The sequence below is a fragment of the Muntiacus reevesi genome, chromosome 18, assembly GCF_963930625.1.
Source record: "Muntiacus reevesi chromosome 18, mMunRee1.1, whole genome shotgun sequence".
Classification (NCBI taxonomy): domain Eukaryota; kingdom Metazoa; phylum Chordata; class Mammalia; order Artiodactyla; family Cervidae; genus Muntiacus; species Muntiacus reevesi.
The window spans coordinates 19900701-19918512 of record NC_089266.1 but is presented as its reverse complement, the minus strand read 5'-3'; the positions used below and the strand labels follow the sequence as shown (position 1 = coordinate 19918512).

The following is a 17812-nucleotide window of genomic DNA, read 5'->3' as shown; positions in this document are numbered from 1 at the left end:
CCACTGAGCAGACAACATACAATTGTTCTCAAGATCTTTGTTAAAAAAGCACCTTGTGTAATTTTCATCAAAATGGAAGTTATGTTTTTTTCCCATGATGTGTAACTCACATAAACTTGTGAATTGTCATCTCAGAAGGTACTTGATTTTCCCATCTCTTTCTCACGAGGGATTGACGGGGATGGTATTGGAGCTGTTCAAGGCTCAAAAGTTTGGAAGTCACCGTTAATCCTGCCTGTGTCTGTTGTTGCCTCCAGTGCTTCTGGCTGTCACTTCTTAAAATGATAAACACAGACTTGATGGAAAGTTAGGTAGAAAGTCTAGGGAGAGCAGTCCACTTGGTATGAGGTGACCCTGGGTCTGTTCAGCGTTAACATTTTTTTCTGTCTTAATTTTTAGCTACTTCAAGAAGCCCCTGAGTATCTACTTTGGATTTATTCCAGAAATAATCTTCATGACCTCTTTGTTTGGTTACTTGGTTATCCTTATTTTTTACAAGTGGACGGCCTACAATGCTAAGACATCGGAGAAAGCACCAAGCCTTCTGATCCATTTCATAAATATGTTCCTCTTTTCCTACGGGGACTCTGGTAATTCAATGCTGTATTCTGGACAGGTGCGTCAATCTGAGGTGGACTTTTCTCAGGTGGTTATCCTAGGTCGGGAAGCCAGATGTTTCTGTGACCTGAAAGAAGCCTTTAAAACTCCTTTTCAGTCCACACATTCAGATCTAAATTCAACCCAGTCTCATTCTTTGGGAGAGTCAACTGTAATTTTCTGTATCCAGGCAGAGTAGAATTTATAACTCCCATCCTATGGGACAATCCTGGGCTTTGCTGCAACATCTAGTTATTTTGAGAAACTTGATTATGTTTTTTATTCTTAGATCAGTAAGAAAGAACTATTTTAGGGGAAATCTATGCTAGAGTTGGAAATTGCACATTTGACTAATACAATGTGCCTTTTCCTCCTTACTTTGCAGAAAGGAATTCAGTGTTTCCTGGTAGTGGTTGCACTGCTGTGTGTCCCTTGGATGCTACTGTTTAAACCACTGGTCCTTCGCCGTCAGTATTTGAGGAGGAAGCGTTTGGTGGGTATATTTCTGTTGCTGAAAGTTACCAGATTCTTTTTTTTTTTAATCAATGCAAGTCCTTATTGGATGTAATGAGTTGTGCATAACCTGTATACTCTTAAAATGCACTTGTGTTGGATCCCAGCATAAGCCCTGGACCTGCTGAAAAGAAAAAAACAAACATATAATTGCTGTTCAGACATCCAGATATTCAGCTTTGAGTAGCCCAGGTGGCAAGAACAAATCATGGTTTTCACCTTTCCTGATGGCTCGTGCTGTGCTCAGCAGAATCCAGGTCTGGGCCCGTCTGGCTGCAGCATCAGCTGAAGCAAGGCTGCCGGAGCTGCAGGCAGCGAACCTACTCATGTGGTTTGCCTGGGCAACCACAGGGCTGACACCAAGACATTTTCTTTTAAAATGAGACCATGATACTTTCACCAGCCAAAACATCCGGTGTAGGGAAAGATTTGGTTTAAAGCATGTTGACGTTTTTTCTTTTTAACAAAGCAACATACATACTTGTGCTTACTTTATGTATGTGTGCATCTGAATTACACACACACACACACACACACACACACACTCTTAAGTTGCCAAATACCCATTTCTGGCACTGCAGTAATGCTTACTTATTACATTGCCTGGTAAAGCCTAAAAGATCGTATTGCATGACTCTCATACGGCTGTTAGATTGTTACTCCTGTTGGAGAGCAGCTGAGTTACCAGACCGTCCTTCTCCCTTTTCTGACCATCTCCATCCTTCCATGTGCCCTCCATTCGTCTTCCCTTTCACTCCCTCCCTCTATTGTTTCCTTCTCCCTTCCTCTTTTCTCCCATTCACATCAGGAAGGGCAACCTGTGGAGGCCCCAGTCAGCCCAACCCCGAGCCAACAGGGACTAGAGGCAGCAGCGGCTGCAACAGTGAGTGAATTAAACCAACAAACCATCACATATTGTTTAAAGAGGTGGCAAACAGTGCAGCAGAATTCTCTTGAAGTATGTTGAGAGCATGGGCCATGTGTGCTCTTGGGAAGTATGTCCTTGTTTCTCATTGAGGCGCTGACAGAAAAAACCTCCACCTCTTAGGAACAGATTCTGGTGCCATCTGTACCATTGGTCCACTCAGTTTCCATTCAGTGTATAAGTACAGTCATGTCTGTGAACGTAGGGCGTTTGTCATACCCTCTCCAAGCCCATCATCTTAATCCAAGAGGGCAGCTCTTGGACTCATCCATTGTCATATGTGTATTTTGTGACCCTGTGTGGGATGATTTTTTTTAGCATGGAGTGAGAACATCTCTGTGATTCTTGAATTGACTTCCCTCCACTTTGAACATCTGCTTCAAAGTGATACTTGGACATTTGGTCCACATTAGCTGTGACTTACTGTCTTTCCAGTGGAACCTTGTATGTGTCTTCTTTTCTGTGAGAGACTCAGAAGCCCTCACATCCTCAGCTGTTCATTGAGACCTCATCCTTGCCATGTGTCTTGTGTACTTTCCACCTGGTGTAATAACAAAGTCATCTTCTGTTTCAATCTTTCCTTCTTCCAATGCTAGCTCATGATTCAGTGACAGCCGTTGAACCTTAAGCATTTCATTATTTGTCCTTAAAACATCTGTTAACCAAAATCTTATAATGCATTAATACCAAATCAGCCCAATCTATTCTAGGTAATAATGAATCTGTAATATTTTTGAAATCTCACCAGTAGCGGTTCTTAATGTTCTATTGTATTCTAGTGGCATCATACTCTTTTAAATAAATTAAATGTTTAGATGGTGACCATTTACTTCATTAGGTGTTCCTGATTCTTTTAACTTCAAAAACTAATTATTCTTCTAGAACTAATCTCAAAAGGCTGATATCTTGGATCAGAAGATATTTAAATGTGGCTGCTTAAAATTATTTTCAAATGGGGACTTACTCTCTTTTATGAGAGGGGAAAAAAATACCCTAAAGTACTTACTGTCCATGTACTGGCATTCTTCTTATGTGCTCTTCTTTCTTCTAGTCTTAGTTTGAAGTGTGCTTCTGCTGCATCAGTCTTGATGCTTTCAAATCTAGCGTCCTCTTCTGCGATACTGTCCAAGTTAAAAGTCCCCGGTCGGGAAACCTGCTCATCCTTAGCCCACTGGTTCTTTAGCCAAACATCTATTTCTGGAGAGCAGCCTGAATGCATCAGGATGATCATTCCATTACCAGGGCCCTAGATTCTTGACCCCAAGAGCTGAAGATATGAATACAGATCTGATTTTGTTCTGTCCTCTGTCCTCTTGGTTGTCTGTAAGCAGTGTATCATAGTTTTAATTTTTTCTTTTCTTCTTTCTGCTGATGTGTGTGTCTCATCTCCCTTCCTGTAACTCACACTTCCTCTGTTCTAAAGGGACGCTTATTCTGTCTGGCTGGGAGGTTTAACCTGGCTACCCCCTCACTTCATCTGCTGGTTGGGGAAAACTTCAGAAATGACTTTCTGCTTTAGGCCCTAAAGCCTGCTTCCTCAACCCGGGCACCCAAGAACCCACCCCAGGATACTCAGGAATCCTGTCCTGTCACCAGTGTGGTGCAGAAGGTGCTGCAGAGTGTACACTTGTATTATATATTCAGTCCGCCTCTCGGGGGGCATCAAGTGTAATAGTTATACAGTCTGGAGGTGCCCGGGGCAGTTCCCAGATCTGACTGCACATCAGAATCTCCTGGTGAACTTTGAACTTGTTTCTTAGGTGTTAAAACAGAACAGAGAAGTGGAGGAAGACATAGAGATTGCCCGTAATGCCATGACCCCTTGTGGCATTATGTGTCACCCCTCCTGACATGAAAAACTAAAATCAAAGCAATAGGTGCACTTGGTTAGGGCTGCAAACAGTACTGATGGTGAAGCTTCCCCTACCTCCTCCTCCAGGCTATTGTTAGCAAGTGAGGAATTTTGTCTTTGAATTTTTTTCTGCCAGTATCAGCATATATCTGTCATCTATTGGTAGAAATATGTATATACATATGTACAGGTATATATATCTAAAACACATGGGCAGTTGGGTTTTAAATTGCAGCAGTCTTCTGCCCCTTGACTTACTATTTCATCACAGTACCCTTAGAGTTGCCCAGGAGTCCATAGGACTGTCTGTTGGATGTGCTAAAATTATGTAACCATCCCCTTATAGATGGCTCTGGTGGTTGTTCCCAGTTCTTTGCTGTTCTGAATACTGTAACATCCTTGTCCTTGTGTCCTGATAAAACTTTACAGGCGTAGATGTTCCTAGCAGCAGGCTTATTGTCTCAAAGGGTCCTTGCATTTTGGGGGGGCACGCCTTTTCAATTTTGATGGACAATCAAAATGATCATACAGTTTGCCCTTGGGGAAATGTTTTTTAAGACACAGATTTTCTAGGCCCTACCCTAGACCCACTAAATTTACCATTTCTAGAGGTGATATTCTAGACTGTCTATTTAATGAAATGCAGCTTTCAAGGTGATTCTGATACAACCGGTTCTCTGACGAGCATGTGAGAACCATTACTAGAAGAAAAGAGAGAATCTGCCCAAACCTGGAGGGTCGGTGGTAGTATGCTGTGGTCAGAGATGCACACCAGTGGTGAAGCAATGAGTGGGGACCTTGGGGCGGCTGTCCCAAACCGCTTGTGTATTGTCGGTAGTGCTGCTTGGAGGCCGTTTAGCAGGAGAGCAGTCTTTGAACTCTTGCCTTGTTTGGCTCCCTGGATGGCAGCCACGCGAAATAGGTCTCAGAACTCTTTCCTTGGTTCCTTTTCTCTCTCTGTGGCAGGTTAGCACTAATTGGTATCTGCCACACTTAAACCCCAGTTCCGCCTGGTTTTTGTACCCAAAGAATCCCCTTGCCTCAATAAACCCAAACTTTTCCAGATCAGGCTGACTTAGAAATTCTGGTCCTGGGGACCCTGCTCAACATGGCTGTGGAGTGAGAGGCAGCAGGCACCTAGTCAGCATCTGCCCACGTGCCTGTGAAAAAGTTGTGTTAGCACTCAGAGTCCTCCCTGAAGGACAGGAGCCTAACTCAGTATTCTCTAGCTGCAAGCTAATGTACATTAAGCTTTTTTTTCCCTGTTCTGTGACCTAGAAAGTCCTTTGTTCCTGGGCAAGGACCCAGTATATTTGGGGGAGAGGTTGCTGAAACTGTCAGGCTCCTGTTGAAATCTTAGCCGACCAGGTTGCAATCACCATGTCATCTGACTCCCCTCCCTCTTATAAAGTGTAATCTTTAGTTCCAGAAAAAGTTAGGTCATTGAAGCCTTTACAGATAGAGCCATGCTTGTTAGGAGGGTCTGTTCCTACTAAGCTTTTCACGCAAGCAGGATTCTCAGTTGGCATTGGCCAAGGCGAAGTTGGTGTCTCTTGGTGCAGCAGAAACTGCTTGTTGCCTCTGATCAGACTGAGGTGGTACATGTAGTTCGGGCTGGACCTGGGCAGAGGTGGTTGGGGTGGGAACAGTGGCTTGATTTTATTTAACTGTTCGATCAGTGGGTTTTGTTTTTGTTGTTAGAATATATGCTTTTCTGAGGTTTGTGTGTACTAACCATCGCCCTTCCCCACATCACAGAATGTCACATTAAAGCCCAGGCAAATTCTACTCTTTCTGTTCATCTATGTAGGGAACTCTCAACTTTGGTGGGATCAGGGTGGGCAACGGACCGACAGAGGAGGATGCTGAGATTATTCAGCATGACCAGCTCTCCACCCATTCAGAGGACGCGGAGGAGGTAAGATCAGTGGTGTGGGCTTCCTCTCCTCCCATCTTGGTTCAGCCCTAGTCTTGTGTCCCCAAGTGGCCTCACTCCTGTCTGCTCCTTGAAAGATGAAAATACTAATACTGAGCATCCGCCTGCCTTCTGGACTTCTTAGGGCTCCTCAGCTTTTTTTCCAGTGGCCCCTGCTATAAACTCCAGGTGTTGCCTGCTGAGCCCACAGCAATTTTGTCCTGTTGTCTGGCTTCTTGAGTTCCACGAGGCCTGCAGTAACCCTGTGCGTGAATCAGTTACTGACCACTCTCCTCAGACTGAGGCAGAGCCAGCCCCAGTGCCCCGGCTCTGACAGCAGAAACCTGGCCACTTTTGGTGGCCCCTTCGTCCCTTGCCCCTCCTCAGACTGGTTCCCGTGTGAACTTGAGTCACTGGGTTTTTGAAGTCCTGCTCCACTAATGTGCTCTTGTGGCAGACACGTTCCGTGAGCCTTTTAAAGGACTTACTTGCCTACTTTTCAAAGGGAGGGTGAAGTCTGAACTTACTGGACTTTCCCTTAAACCACCACCTCCAAGCTGTTTTTTTTTAAATCAGTCTCCTTGCCTGACCGTTTATACCACAAAGCCTCTGAGCTGAACTTTGAATCTCATCTATCCACTATATTCTTTTTAAAGCATAAAGAATAGGAATTGGATACCCAGGGGACTAAACTGTGCAGTATGACTGACCGCGTCTACTTTGTGTATGACTCTTTTAAAATAGAAATGGCAAGGCTTGGGATGCCTTTTCATAATAAGTACCAGCACTCCAAGCACTGCTGATTTTGCTTTCCATTTGTGCTGAGGAGGCCTGTCTCTGACATGTTAGAACTTTTAACATTCATGGTCCCCCACCCCCACCAAGAAGCAATGAGTAGCCTCGTGCTCATGACTTGTGACCTTGTGTGTGGCGTGGCTTCCCACTAAGTGTAAATTTGTGTTTTCAAGCCTACCGAGGATGAAGTGGTAAGAAACCAGCTGGCTTTGGCTTCATGTCTATCTGGGGCTTCTCTTCCCGTCCTTGTCATCACTCTGCTGTCCCTGCTGCATCATGGGGCCCCACGTGACACCCATGTACCCTGCATCTCACTGGCCATCTCTAACCAGTCTGTGAATCTGTGTTCTGAAAAAGCTCATCTCCATTAACTGCATTTCATGTCAGTCACCTCTGTCTCTGTTTCATTGACTTTGCTGATCTAATGCCTTGAGAATGGCTTTACAAGGAGCTGCAAGTAATGTCTGCACTGGCATTCTTGAAGTGACTCCCCTTGGGAGTTAAACCCTGTTGGCCTCCGCCTTCCTCTCTGTGATGCTATGTATAGTCGCTCTGCCCTAGGGGTAACCATTTCCTCCTTGCTCCTCTGAGTGCTTATGGGAAAGCTCACCCTTCCTCCCTGAGATGCAGCCCACCTCTTCCTGCTGCCCTCATCGGCTTGATGATGCTTGGAGTGAGAATGCTGGACCTTTGCTGGGGGTCACCTTTACCTCCACGTGACCCAGTTGGAAGATAGACAGCTTTCAAAAGGAGGCTTTGCCTCTAGGATGCATCCTAGAAAAAAACAGTCCATCTGCATGCAAGGAGGTCATATTATCCCAGCCACACATAGAGAGTAACAGAGTAGAAAGAAAGCTGGCTAAATGTTCAGGCCACAACCAGACTAGAAGGCCTTCTAGCTCAGCCGTAATTCACTTAGCCGTGTACACATTTTAAATTGGGTTTTTAATAGGCATTGCTGCACTGTTTGCATCTTCTCCCCAAATTTCTCTCTGAAATACCCAGACCTGTGACCCTTTCCCTTTTCTGACTTTCCTGGTCCTCTCTTAAGTGGGCAGTGGGATGGGAATGGGAAAGGCTCTGCTATTCTGTGTGAAAGCAGACAGCGTTCGGTCTTCCTAAGGTCAGAGAGGCCCCTTGGCGGGCATCTGGGAGCTTCTGTTCCTCCGGACCACTCCTCTGTGCATGGCTGCAGGCTGGGCAGCCTGGAAGGGCCAGGTGGGAGTGCGTCCGTGTCAGTGAGGAACCCAGCCCTCTCCCAATAAGGCTGCCTCCAGCACCAGTGCCTCCAGCTCAGCTCCACTATGCAGCCCTGTCCCAGGGGAGTGGACGTGCAAACAAGATGGACTGAAATTCAGCCTTCCCAGTCTCTGGCCCCACCCCCGACTCCCTCAGAGATTGTTTCCCACAGCATCATAAATAGTGAGGACATTCAGATAACTGTCTCAAATATCTAAATACGTCATAGGTGGAGGCAGCAGACTCTCCCTGGGGGCGCTCTGTCCAGCTGCTCACCAGAGCCCGGCCCCTCAGTTGTCTGGGAAATCTTTGCAGGCTGTAACCACTCAGCAAGGGTCAGTGGGACCCGTCCCTGCTGTGTCATCTCACCAGATAACGTTCATCCATTCACTCATTCATTCACCCTCCATGTGCCAAGCACAGTGCTGCAAGAACCGAGAGAAGAAAAAAAACAAGTCCTTGCTTTCAAGGAACTCCCAGATTAATTGAGGAGACAGTCTGGGTGACAGATGCTATGATCAAGGTGTGCCCAGGATGCTGTGGGAACACAGGAAGAGGGCACCTGACAAAACACGGGTGGGGGTGGGGAAGAGGACCCCTAGAAAGGATTCCCTGAGGGAATTATTGCTGAGGTTAGCCTGGTCAAGCCAGAGTCCTCTGTGGAGGGAGGGCCAGAGGGAACGCAGACCCATAGTATGTATAGTTACCATAAAGACACATTTGGGGGATAAACAAGTTTTCAGCTTGCTAGAGCACAGTCAGGAGTTGAGGGACTGGTGAGAAGTAAGACCAGAGGTTGGCAGACAGCAGCCATAGTAGAGTATTAGGCAAGAAGGAGCGCCACGGGGCAGTGAAGCTGCAAGTAACCCAGTGTGTACCATTGCTGAAATACCCTAGGGGAGAAGGGTAGAGGGTATATTGGGTGGAGGAGGGGCACAGCCTGAGAGGAGTCAGGAAAGACCTGGGAGGCCTGGAGGGAAGTCAGGCATTGGCAGTGGGAGTTGGGAAGGAAGGGAGCAATAAGAGATGGAGGAAGTAAAAGCTGCAGGCCTCGGGCCTTTGTGAGTGCAGGCAGTGGGAGTGAGTGAGAAGTCAAGCTTGACTTCCAGGTTCAGGTGCCTGCAGCTCTAGTTATGACTCCCAGTTAGACATGGGGTGAGGAGTAGAAGTAGGTCCGGAGGGTCAGAGGAGAACAGACAATGAGTTCAGTTTGGGTGGTGTGGAGTTTGAAGCACCTGCGCTGTGGCAGGAGATGTGGACAGCTGGTTGGAAACCCACAACATGGAAGTAGAGGTGCCCTTTGGGAGCTCCTCCCGGGGTGGCCGCTGAAGGCCTGAGTGGCAGAGCTACAGGAGAGAAAAACCAAGAGGAAGTGAGCGTGTCAAGGAGAGGAGGAGGACAAGGCAATGGTGACAGATGCTGCAGAGGCTCAGTCACAGGATGTCTGTTAGAGCTTGCGGCCGGGAGCTAAGGAGAGCGAGCCCAGGAGGTACGTGGAGCTAAGAGGGCATAGCAGGTGAGGAACGGGCATGGTGGGGTGGCCAGGAGGTGGGTAGAGAATTAGACAGGGCGTCTGCGGTGGCTCCTAGTCAGTCGTAGCTGACTCACATGGGGCAGTGACAGACTCCTAACTGCTTGGCTGGTTTCTCACTTAATCCTCACCCCACTTATTATCTCCCCCACTCTGCCCCGCAGTATACAGGTATGAAAACTTGCCCAAGGTTACAAAGTAGGAAGTTGGGAGTGAAAGAGAGGAGAAGGCCAGGATAAACACCTGGAAGGAAAGCTTCCTCTTCCATCTCAGTTCTTTTTTGGTTAATGGGAGAAACTCGGAGTGGAATAAAATTGCTGAAAGGATCTGGTTCTAAGGGAACCCACAGTCACTGCTTTCACGGAGCTCTTAGTAAAGCCTTGCACTCCGTGGAGATGGCGACCCTGTCCTTCCTTGGAGCATGAACTGTGGGGTGATAGCCAGCAGTGGTGGCAAAAAGCTCTTAACAGCATTGTCAGGATTCAGGTAACTATGGTTACCCTAGTTTTCAGGGTAACTAGAAGACTTTGCAAGAGCCTAAAAGAAAAGCCCAGAAATACTCTGGGTATAGATAAGGGTGAGGGAAAATGAGGCGATCGCCAGAGATGGCGAGCTGGATCTGGCCCCCCTCGCCACTGGCCATGCCCATGAGGCCTGGGCTGTTAGTGCTTCACCAGCCAGCCCAGCCCTCCTCTTCTGCCCTCACGCTGTTTCTCAAGGCAGTTCTTTCTGGTATCTTTTGGGGGTCAAGTCATGTGAATCTGGAAAGAAACTGGTGAAAGACTGACCTGCGGGCAGGGCAGGCTTGGAAAGCCGATTTGGGCAGCGGCCCTCTGCTCACTGGGTCTGGACTGGGCCCTGTGGGGAGGGGCTGCCTGCCTCCTGGCCTTCAGTGACTGTGGCTCCACCTGGGAGAGTGAGGCCCGGAAGCATACCTAGGGCTGGACTCTGAGCAGGCCTAACAGGAAGCTCCCCACAGCCCCTCCTCCTCATGCTGGAAATAATCTTTGATGTTGAAAGGAAAACCGGAAGAAAGGGAGCGTGAGGAAAACAGACCAAAAAGACAATACATGTTCTGTTTGACCTTCATCACCTGCCCAAGTAGGAATTTGTAAAACTTTTGCCAAAACGTCCCTGTGTGATCTTTTCAGAAGTCTCTAAAGTAACAGGGACTTACCTTGCTGCCCACATGTTGGGAAAATAAGAAGGGGCTTCAGGGGTTTAGTCTTCTCCAGGTGGTTTCCAGCCTGGTGGCCTGTCCCCTGACCCCATCCCAGGGAAGAGCCCTTCCTGCCCTCCTGGCTCTGAGAGCAGGGTGCTCTGCTCTCAGGCTCCACAAGGTAGAAGTCAAGCCAGAACGGAGCTGCCAGACAGCTCTTACCCCAACATGCACCCCACTCCGGAGCTGACAGCCTAGTGGGGAGAAAAAGCAGATGTGTTGAGAAGAGCCTCATTAAGAAGTAGTTCATTACAATGTAGTGTTTTGAGGGGCGGGCCCAGCTAGGGGCCCAACCAGGCAGGATTTCCGGGGATGGCCCCACCGAAGTGTCTCCACCAGGAATTCAGCACCAAGGACTCTGGGCCCAGGTAGCCATTCATGCCAGCACTCAGACCCCTGCACGCTCCCTGCCCCGCCTCATTTCCGCTGTCTGGTTTCCTCCCCTAACAGTTTGATTTTGGGGACACCATGGTGCACCAGGCTATCCACACCATCGAGTACTGCCTGGGCTGCATCTCCAACACCGCCTCCTACCTGCGTCTCTGGGCCCTGAGCCTCGCTCATGCACGTGAGTTTATTTTTCTCAGGTCAAAAGCCATGTCTGTCCCCCTTGCTTGGGCTCTCCCTCCAGTGGGGGCTTAAAGAGAGTGGAAATTACCTTATGGCTCTGGAATTATGGACTCCCGAATCCCGGGAGAATGACATCCCGCTGGGAGTGTCCATGCTTTTGCCAGGTTAGCTGTTGAGGTCGCAGGAAGCCGGGGGGCAGGGCACACTGCGGCGGGGAGATGGAGAGCGCAGTGCACAGCCTGCAGCACCCCTGGCCTGCCTGAACAGATGTCCTGTCTCTCCCCAGAGCTATCCGAGGTGCTTTGGACCATGGTGATCCACATCGGCCTGAAGGTGAAGAGCCTGGCCGGGGGCTTGGCGCTGTTCTTCATCTTCGCTGCCTTTGCCACCCTGACCGTGGCCATCCTCCTGATCATGGAGGGCCTCTCAGCCTTTCTCCATGCGCTGCGGTTACACTGGTGAGGGGCAGCGCGGGCCGGGGCAGGGACGTGTCCTTAGCTGCACAGAGGGTGGTTTTACGCCAGAATCCAAAGACGCTAGGAAGTGTCTGCTTTCACATCCTCATGCCCAAGGACGTACTTGGTAGTGAGCCTCAGGAAGTGTCCTCAGAACAGCACAGCTCACTTTTCCCAGCCTCCAGGGAGGAGTCCCTGTTGTGTGCTGTCAGAGTCGCTCTCCTGTGTTCAGCCTTCTTCTTCAGTGTCTTGATTATGGCTTTAAAGATCTTCTGGGGTATTTGTTTGGGGTGTTTTGCACTGGCATTTAACTCTTTCCTGTCCTCAGAGCAATGAAAGCAGCTGTGGAGTAGATTCTAAGTCCAGGGAGGTGCTGGAGCACACTCTGCCCTTGTCTTGTCCCTGTATCCTATCATGGTGCCAGTCTCTTTAGGTAAGACCCTGGCAGCTCTGTGTGAGTAGGGGGAATTCCTGTTCCAGAGCATGTTGCTCAGTACACTGAAGCCACCTCTTCAGAAGGGCAGGTTTTGGATTTGTTTGTTTTCTTTCTTGAATGTTGTCTGTGGCTCTTAATGGCTATGGATGGAGGTGGCTCAGGTCCTGTGGAGTGGAAAGCTGAGGTCTGGTCTGGACTGTGACTCCACAACTTCAGAGTAAGGTTGGCAGATTTAACAAATAAAGTTACAGAGCCCTCAGTTAAATTTGGATTTCAGGTAAACAATGAGCATTTTTTTTTTTAGTATTTCCCAGATGTCCACGGGACATGTTTATACTGAAAACCGGCCGTGCTGTACTTTATCTGGCTACCTGACCCCAAACCTGCCTCCTTGAATGTCCATCTCTCCCTTCATGTTATGATTCTCCCTCTCTTCTGGGGTCCATCGGCTCTGGAAGCTTTAGGCCTGAGGTGTGCATACACAGTTGTGCCAGTTTAGGGGCTCACAGACTCACTGTTCCGCCCTTTGGGCTCCTTAAACGAGATGATCTGCAGTGTTCATGATCTCAGGGTCAGGAGAGAGGGCTGAGTCTTTCCGTTGCTTCTCAAAACCTGAAGAAAACTAAAATCTGAACCTGAGAAATCTCTTCCCCACTCCCTTTATCTTTGTTTTTTTCTCGTCTGACTTGTTTTCAGCTGAGCCGGCTCAAAGATTCCGTTGTCATTTGTTGTTCTGAATGACAGAGGGGAAAGTGAGGCGGGGGAGGGGGAGCTGTGACAGAGACTGACTCTTCCCTCAAAAGCTCCTTTAGGAGAATCCGCGTCAGGACACCGTGCTTTCTCAGGCCTGGCCCTCTCCTCCCCCACATCCCCTCCCCGCCCAGCTGTTGTTTACTGGGAGCCAGGAGTCTGGCCCAGCCGAGTGGCCCGACTGCTGGCACACTACCCGCTCTCAGCTTATCAGCGCACGCTCACCCCAGCACACTTCCTCACCACCCGGTGCTGCCAGCCTGTAGTGACTCACTTGTTCTTACCCTCTTGGCTTCCTTCCTTTCCTGTTCACTTTTCTGTCTCCTGAGCGCTGGGCTCCAGGGAACAGTGACCAACCTAGCTGGACTCCAGCCTGAGTGGGGAACCCGTTACCTACCCCCAGGTCAGTGGGGAGCAGTCAAGGAGCTAGAGCAGACCTGGCGGAGCAGTGAGCCAGGCCCATATGGAGCAGGGAGGGCCGCCTGGGCCCGGTGTCCAGAGTGAACTGTGGTGATTGGAGGTCACACTTTGCTGCCAGAAGGATTTGTCTTCCTCAGGCTTACCTGTGGGCTTTGAGTGAAGGTCCTCATGAATGAGCCTGAGGAAGTGACAGGTGGCGAAGAAGCAAGCTTCAGAATCGGGTAACCCAAGTTTAAATTCCAGCTCTGCTGGCACTGGCTGGGCGACCCTGAGGACATCACTTGCCTCTCTGAACCTCACTTTCTCTCCTGTGAAAAGAGAGGATGATGTCCATGTCCATGATGTCCAACCAAAAGAGAGGTTGCTGCAGTTAAGTAGGAAGTAATGCACAGACCAAATGATTGGCCTGGTGCCCTGGCACATCAAACCCGAGATCAAATGCAGATGGGGCTGCCCTGAGGAGAGGGTTGTGGCCCCTGTAAGCTCTCCCTTCAGTTTGTTAGAAGAGAGACCCCAAGGGGAAGCACATGAGACCACTTGAATACCTCGCAGACGTAGTTTGCAAGGAATAGGCTCATCAAATACTGTATCGTACTTGCAGGGTGGTGGTTGTTTGGTAGTGGAAATTTTGGATAGGAGAGAAAAAAAACAGCAGTGAAAACTAGGGGGAACTTTGAGAATCCCATCCCTGGAGGCCTTTGTTTTCCTGCCACTAAAAAGGAGTGAAAGAAGCTGGTGCTCGTGCACCCCCTCCTGGCTGAGTGTGGACGTGCCCCGAGGATCTCCGGATATTGTCAGTCCAGCAGGACTGCAGGCATTCTGAGTTATGACCATCCTGTGAGGGGTGGGAACAGCTGGGCCCGCTGAAAATGGCTGCAGGGACATGCTGCTATGTTTGCCTGGCTTCCAGCCTGGGCATCTTTATACCTGTCGCCTTACCCCTGGTGTTCAGCTGGGCTTTCTCGATTCTGCTGCAAGGATTCTCCCATTACACAAGTTCTGGGTCTTTTTGGTGGGAACAAGAAGAAAAACATCTGACTTAATAACAAAGATAAACCTTGAGTCTGAGGCTCATGTAGGGACATGAGGAGGTGAAGGACATGTGAAAACAGCAGGTGAATTCATGCACCCACCTGCTAACTCTTGTCTCCTCCTGAGTTACATCTGTCTGTCCTTTCCTCCCACCGACTGTGTGCAGTGTGGCCCTCTTGCCTACCATAATGAAAGGTCTTTTCTTCCTCAGAAAAGGCAAAGGCAGGGGTGTGATTTGTGGTTTGAACTGTGGACACCGGATTGATGTTAACAGAAAACTTGTTGCCCCATGACCTACCTTCACAGGAACCTCCTCCCTTCCTACCTAGCAGGTTCCACATGCACACTCACAGATTGGGGGCTAAAGGGGCAGATTTGGGGGCCAGTTTGTTTGTAAGGAATACAGTGGTACCACAGCCAGACACCGTGGGTGGCTGAGGGAGTGGCTGCTCAGGAGAATGAAAACCCCTGAAATGTAGCCCCCTGGGCTGACCTCACAGCCCTGCATGGGGGTCATCGGCTGGCTGTGTGCTGCAGGCCCAGCACTGCTCAGATCAGGACAGGACCGTCTCTAAAACCACCTCCCGTCGGCCACACCCCAGCAGGGAAGGGAAGAGGCCCAGGTTTTCTCCCGTCATTCACTCAAGAAAACAAGATTTCTGTCACGTAGCAGGGGTGCTCTCTCCGGGGACTCCCAGTCAGTCCTTCCGGGCCACTCGGTGGCCTTTGCCAGGTGTGGGAGCTGGCAGAGTGACAGAACCCCGCCCAACTGCCCGAGGCTCTCCTCGCAGCTGCTGAGTTGGAGATGCATTTTAGTGGCCTGGGGTGTGGTAAGGCCCTGGAGGCGTCCCAAGCAGAAACCCCCACCCCCGCCCCCGAGAAGGAAGGACTTAACAGGGCAGCCAGCAAGGTCCCGCCGCGCCCCAGCACAGAGAACTTCATGTCTGTACTTTCTCAGGAAGCACACAGTTCCTGGCTGGGGCCGGGGGGTGCAGGGGAGAGACCAGCAAGGAAACAGCTTTCCAGCTTTGTACTGGGAGGTTAGGGCAAGCATGACCAAGAAGTGGAGCCACACTGGCCTTGAAATACCCACAGTGTCCCCGGTGGGCACCACCCTAAGTCCTTAAGTGGCGGCGACGGGGTATCAGGTGGTGTGTCAGAGGAACCGCCCATCGGCTCACAGAGTAAAATTATGTGCCCCCCTCCCAGGCCTGGGTCCCCTGATATACATGAAGCAGGCAGGGTGATGGCAAGAAACCCCTGCCTCTGATCCCTTGGGCCTGTGAACACATCTGCTTCTCCGCTCAGCCAGTTTGGATCAGAACTGTTTGTGTGATGAGTCAGCCAGAGGTCAGATACATCACAGACCCCAAGGTGACTTGCCCACGGTCTGGCTGTACATGGTTGAATGGCATGAAATGCTGTTGCCTGAGCACACGCAGCCTACGCAGCATGGAGGATTCAGTCCTCAGAGCCGGGAGAAGCTGAAACCTACCCCCACCCCACCACATTCCCCAGGGGAGGTATCCGGAGCTGGACCCTCATCATGGGGGTGCTGGGACATGGGGCTGAGTCCTGCAACTGACTTCAGTTTGAAGCACCCCCTCCAGGATCCTGTGCTCTCTGAGGGTGCATGGCCAAGGCACTGACCGGACTCCTCCAGGGGTCAGGAGGCTCTGGGGACCTTGGCACAGCCCCTGGAATGTGGGATCGGGGAGAAGGGCTGCCTCTTCTTGTGCTCACACAGAAAACCCTGTTCCCCTCCTCTCCCCAGGGGATGGAGTTGGCGACTCTGCAGTTGGTGTCCTCGGCCAGTGCCCCAGGGCTGAGGGGCCTCTGAGGATCTCTTGGGACCACCGCAGACAGCCCCCTTCCCACCTCCTTTTCACTGATTTTCTGCTTTATCTTGGAGGGAGAATGCCCTGGCGGAAGGCTGAATGAGAGGCAGGAAGATGGAGAGTGTCTTGGTGCCCGCTGCCCACAGCCTGCCTCAGCCCCATGCGGCCCGCTGCTGCAGGGATCCAGGCCACAAGGGTCACACAGCATTGAGTGGAAACTATTCCTCAGGGCAGCTCTCCTTGGCTTTTTTATCCTGTGAATCACGCATTTTTCTGCCCATATTTGGTGGTGATTTGGTTGCTGGGCGGCCGTCCAGGGCGAGCTTGCAGCCGGGCCCTGCTTCCAGGCGTGGACGCCTTCCTGCCCCCTCAGAGCTCGAAGGGCCCAGGGAGACCATCAGGGATGGATGCTGAGCTGCCGGGGAAGGGAGCTAAAGCTGTTTTTCCTTTCAGTCCCCAAGAGAAGAATTCTTTCTCAGATGTTTTTGCAGTTGGAGAATATTTTTGCCATTGCTTTGAGAAGACTTCCCCTCCTAACTTCCCCCTTTCCTGGGAATTTCCTCCCCTAAATCGAAAGCCTTCACTGTTCACTCGCAACCCTTGCTTCTCCTTCCTCCCCTGAGAAGAGATACAAACAAGAGGACAGTGATCCCTGCCAGGGTTCCTTACACGAGTTCACACCACTCCACTTGGGACACTTCCATTGGAGGTCCACACCGGGCCCTGCCAGGAGGGGGTGCTGGGGGACTCTTCCCCATCACTGTTAAGAGGCTCAGGCCAACCGAAGGTTTTCTTGCACCCAGCTTTCTGCAGAGTTTGGCATATACACATTTTCCTCTGATCTGGACAGAGCAGGAACTGAGACCAAATCAATGCATTGGTGTGGTGCGCCCTTGCTGAGGGCAGGCCCTGGGCACCGCGGGCTGGAAGCAGGCTGGGGTCTGGGCTTCGTGGGCAGCAGGGGGCTTGAGGAACTTGGGGCCGGGACATCTTTCTGTAGAGTCCCAAAGTTTTTGTGGAATGACCACTCTCCTCTTCCCATTCTCCAGGGTGGAGTTCCAGAACAAGTTCTACAGCGGGACTGGCTTCAAGTTCCTGCCTTTCTCCTTTGAGCACATCCGGGAAGGGAAGTTTGATGACTGAGCCCCCAGGGGGCTGTGTGCCCAGTTGCCCTCTGCTCCCGCCACGGTGGTTAGCTGTGCTCCGCTTGCCTGCTGGTTGTGATCCCTGGGTATCAGGACTCCTGTGTCATCCCCATCCCCTCCCCCAAGCCACCTGTGAGGCATTTAGCTTGATCCAGCTCTCCCTGGTCCCCCAGCTCCCCCTGGTCCCCCGCCACCCACAGCTGGTGTGTAGTAGTGTGGTATTCTAGAGAAGCCGCGCCCTGATTGTCACTCACACCCACGCACCCTGGGCACCCGCCCTGCCCTCCCGGCCTCTGTCTCACGTTTTCTTTGCCCCCTGGTGGTGAACCTGTTTGTGCATTTACACGAGAACCAAGAGCACTTGGAGGGGGGTCCTCCACTGTCCACACCCAGATTTTGAGCCCCTGCTCCTGCCATTCTCTTTCCTGGCTGGGGGTGGGGTGCTCTTTAACACTCCCCACTCTTAGATTAGCAGCGAGGGGTCCAGGGAGATGGTGTTTTTGTCCTCTACCCACCCCCTCTGATTTTCAGTGCTTGTTCATCAGGAATTCAGCTCAACCCAACTGCACCAGCAAGCGTG

At 50.5% G+C, this 17812-nt stretch overlaps 1 protein-coding gene across 3 annotated transcripts in view; it reads left to right on the top strand.

The window, feature by feature from the left end:
* The window catches only part of ATP6V0A1 (ATPase H+ transporting V0 subunit a1), a 56520-nt gene extending 39148 nt beyond the window's left edge, over window positions 1-17372 (top strand). For all 3 annotated transcript variants that reach the window (XM_065911040.1, XM_065911042.1, XM_065911039.1), the window contains exons 16-21: window positions 400-616; window positions 983-1090; window positions 5698-5805; window positions 11037-11154; window positions 11443-11614; window positions 17137-17372. In XM_065911040.1, coding sequence (XP_065767112.1) covers window positions 400-616; window positions 983-1090; window positions 5698-5805; window positions 11037-11154; window positions 11443-11614; window positions 17137-17230 — 817 coding nt within the window. In that variant the 3' untranslated portion in view covers window positions 17231-17372. The remainder of the gene's footprint in view (window positions 1-399; window positions 617-982; window positions 1091-5697; window positions 5806-11036; window positions 11155-11442; window positions 11615-17136) is intronic.
* Window positions 17373-17812: the final 440 nt, after the last annotated feature.